Source organism: Bidens hawaiensis, unplaced genomic scaffold, assembly GCF_021521415.1.
Source record: "Bidens hawaiensis isolate Kalapana, Puna unplaced genomic scaffold, B.hawaiensis_p1.1 tig00419426_1, whole genome shotgun sequence".
Classification (NCBI taxonomy): domain Eukaryota; kingdom Viridiplantae; phylum Streptophyta; class Magnoliopsida; order Asterales; family Asteraceae; genus Bidens; species Bidens hawaiensis.
In genome coordinates this window covers 310,299-313,932 of record NW_027504856.1, presented here as the reverse complement: position 1 = coordinate 313,932, position 3,634 = coordinate 310,299, and the positions used below count along the sequence as shown (strand labels likewise).

Genomic DNA, 3,634 nt, shown 5'->3' with positions numbered 1-3,634 from the left:
CTGGACTGAAAGTCTGTTTCGACCAGAATTATGAGAAATCGACTAGTCAAAGTTATTGACTAAAACACCCTTAAACTGGTTTGACTGAAATTGACGCGTCAATACCCCACAACCTCATAAATTGATTGCAGGTTATCGACAAGTGATTAATTAAGAATCATTCATTAGTTGACAACTTACCCGAATAACGTTTGAGTTGACGGGAAATCGAGGTCAAAGGTCAAACATGCGTCAAAGTCAAACCGCAGCTTTCAATCTTCACGTAAACGAGCAAAAACGAGAAGGAAATTGTTGGTTTGAGGTAGGTGACGGTGGGGAATGCAAGTTTGCAGTAAACTCTTGGGTTTTGGAGCTATGATACATTTATATAGCTAGTATATCAACTTGTTGGACAAGAAACAAGTCGGTTTTGGTAAACGAATATTATTTAATGACGATATCGAGCCTTGACATCTTCGATATATTGATCAAAATACTGGATATGAACCTAGACACTATTCCATACTAGATACAATAACTTGTTGCTCAATTTTCATGATTTAGGGTCGATTTGAGAAAAATTTAGCATTAAACGAAAATCGAACCCATATCGGGCTGATCTGGGCCTGCTTCGGCCACGCGAAGGATCAGGCCCTCCTCCTTCGCACTGTGTGAAGGGGGGTTGATTACCATATTTTAGTTTTTGCCACTTTTGGTCTCTGAAGTTCCAAAAATTCATTTTTAAGCCATTTTAAGTGAACTTAAGGGTTACTAAGGGCTATTTGGCACAAATGAAAGTTTAGGACTTATAAACTAAGACAAACACAATCAACTTACTAATAATTAAATAATTTCATTAATAAGAAAGATCCGAATACATTCCCGAATCAGGTAAACAAACACGAATACGAAAAAACCGAAATGTTAAAGTATTTGTAGGGATGGCAACGGGGCGGTTTCGGGGCGGGGAATGCCAATCCCATACCCGCCCCGGTTTATAAAACTCATTACCAAAACCGTCTAAAAACCCGCGGGGACTAAACGGGGAATCCCCATCGGGGATTCGGGGAAAACCGCGGGTATTCGGGGAACCCGTCTAGCATAAATGGTTTTTAAACGGGCTAAATTCCCCGTGGGGATCCCCATTTAACCGTCGGGTTCACCGTTTAAAACCCGATTTTAAGAAAATGATACAAAATTACAATACAATATTAATACACAAAAAGTTCAATATCCAAACACATTACACATACAAAAGACATTATTAATACATAAAAATGTTTATTTCTCCCATCACAACGGAAATTAACTTCATGATTGATCCTTCTTACACGTCCATACCGCACCCATTCAACCATTCAAACACTTGTCACGCCGGATTGCTATGATAATCAAACATTAACATATTAATTGGAAACTATATAAGAATCAATGTTAAACCATATTAAAATGTAAACGATAAACCATATATATATGTATTACCTCAATACCATCGTCACAATCATATTCAATAGTTTGGCAATATGCCTCGGATTCTTCTGAACAAGTTGCTATATTCATATCACAAAAGTCAAAAGTTTATATAGTAGCTAAGTTAAAAATAAAAAATAAAATGTTCTTTTATTGCGGGTATATTGGGAAAATAAATAATAAATAATATATTATATATAAATATAAAAATTATATTTAATTAAACGGGTTTTAAACGGGTATACGGGGCGGGTATACGGGGCGGGTACAGGCTATACCATACCCGCCCCGAACCCGATTAACTTAAACGGGGAAAACCCGAACCCGGACCCGTCCCCGATTAAGTGTCCCCGAACCCGCCCCGTTCGGGGCGGGTTTCGGTTTTCCCCATCGGGTTTGGGTTTTTTTGCCATCCCTAAGTATTTGGTACCATAGAGATAGTGTCTCCAAATCTTTTTGATCAAAGTTGTGTTGGAGACTCTTAAGGTTGGTAAACACTACGCATTTGGTACCATAGAGATAGTGCCTCCAAATCTTCAAGGCTAATACAACAGCACCAAGCTCGAGATCGTGCATCGTATAACTCTTTTCGTGAACCTTGAGTTGTCTTGACGCGTATGCGAGAAGTTCCGAATGAAATGATGGTAATAGCCCGCCAACCCAAGAAAAGAACGAACTTCGGTGGGAGAAGTTGGTGTTTTCCAATTCTTGACGGCTTCAATCTTCGCGGGATCAACATGGATACCTTTGTCATTGACAATATGGCCCAAAAAATTAACTTCTTTAAACCAGAACTCACACATCAAAAACTTAGCATACAGCTATTCCTTTCGTAGAAGGTCAAGAATGGCATGTAGGTGCTCTTTGTGATCTTTTTCGGATTTGGAGTAGATCAAAATGTTATCGATGAAAACGATTACGAATTTGTCCAAGTAGGGCTTACACACACGGTTCATAAGATCCATGAAACCCGTGAGTGCATTGGTTAGCCCAAAAGGCATAACACAAAATTCGTAATGCCCATATCGAGTACGGAATGCGGTCTTGGGAATGCCATCTTCGTTTACGCGAAGTTGATGATCGCCCGAATGGAGGTCGATCTTCGAGAATCATGCGGCTCCTTGAAGTTGGTCGAAAAGATCATCGATGAGAGGGAGAGGGTATCAGTTCTTAACAGTGAGTATGTTGAGCTCACGATAGTCAATAGAACAAGTCATCTTTCTTCTTCCCAAATAGAACGGGTGCGCTCCATGGAGAATAACTTAGGTGAATAAAACCCTTGTCTGAGAGTTCTTGCAATTGATTAGAGAGTTCTTGCATTTCCGTCGATGCAAGACGATAGGGTGCTTTAGCAACGAGATTTGCTCCAGGTACAAGGTCAATACAAAATTCGACTTGACGAATAGGAGGAAGTCCAGCAACGTCACCGGGAAAGACGTCGGGAAAATCACACACAACGGGGATATCTTGAATCTTCTTTTTCTCACGATCCTTTTCCACCAAAAGCGCTAAGAAGGCAACACACTTTTTACGTAGGTAACGTTGAGTTTGATTACATGACATGAGATTAAGCTTAGACGTAGGCGCATTACCGAAAACCTTAAGGATACGACCACCAGAGAGAGGTATACGAAGAAATTTCTTGAAGCATACAACCTCGACATGATTAAGCGTGAGCCAGTCCATTCTAACAATAACATCAAAACTACCCATTTGAATGGGTATAAGGTCGATACAGAACTTGACTTTATTGAGAGTTAAAACACAATCCCGAATAATCAAATTAATACTAATAGAGTTCCCATTCTCTATTTCTACCGTAAAAGGCTTAGATAACATATCCTGAGACTTATCAATTATATAGTCAAAATCCAATGAAATAAAGCTCTTATCGGCACAAGTATCAAATAACACCAAAGCAGAATGATTATTGATAAGGAACGTACCATTTACCACATCATTGGAGTTTTGAGTTGATTCACATTCATCATGAGAGCACGGCCATTAGAACTTTGGGTTGCTTAAGCAGCTTGGTTGGTTGAGGGAGCTTGAATAGCAGGGACTTAAACAGTTGCATGAGGAGGCGCCATGAGTTACGGAACTTGAGAGGTATAGGTGTGAGGTGCAAAACTTTGAGGGATAGGAAGTGCAACATTCGTTACTTTTTAAACCTGAAAACTCGACC

General features: G+C 39.7%; 1 protein-coding gene across 1 annotated transcript; it reads right to left on the bottom strand.

The window, feature by feature from the left end:
- Positions 1-2,649: 2,649 nt before the first annotated feature.
- Positions 2,650-3,162, bottom strand: LOC143608737 (uncharacterized). The gene has a single exon (XM_077083690.1). The coding sequence runs from the start codon at positions 3,160-3,162 to the stop codon at positions 2,650-2,652; it is 513 nt and encodes a 170-aa protein (XP_076939805.1).
- Between the last annotated feature and the right edge of the window lie 472 nt (positions 3,163-3,634).

Excerpts from the sequence above, each read along its gene's own strand:
- LOC143608737 (XM_077083690.1), bottom strand. The coding sequence starts at position 3,162 with ATGGGTAGTTTTGATGTTATTGTTAGAATGGACTGGCTCACGCTTAAT.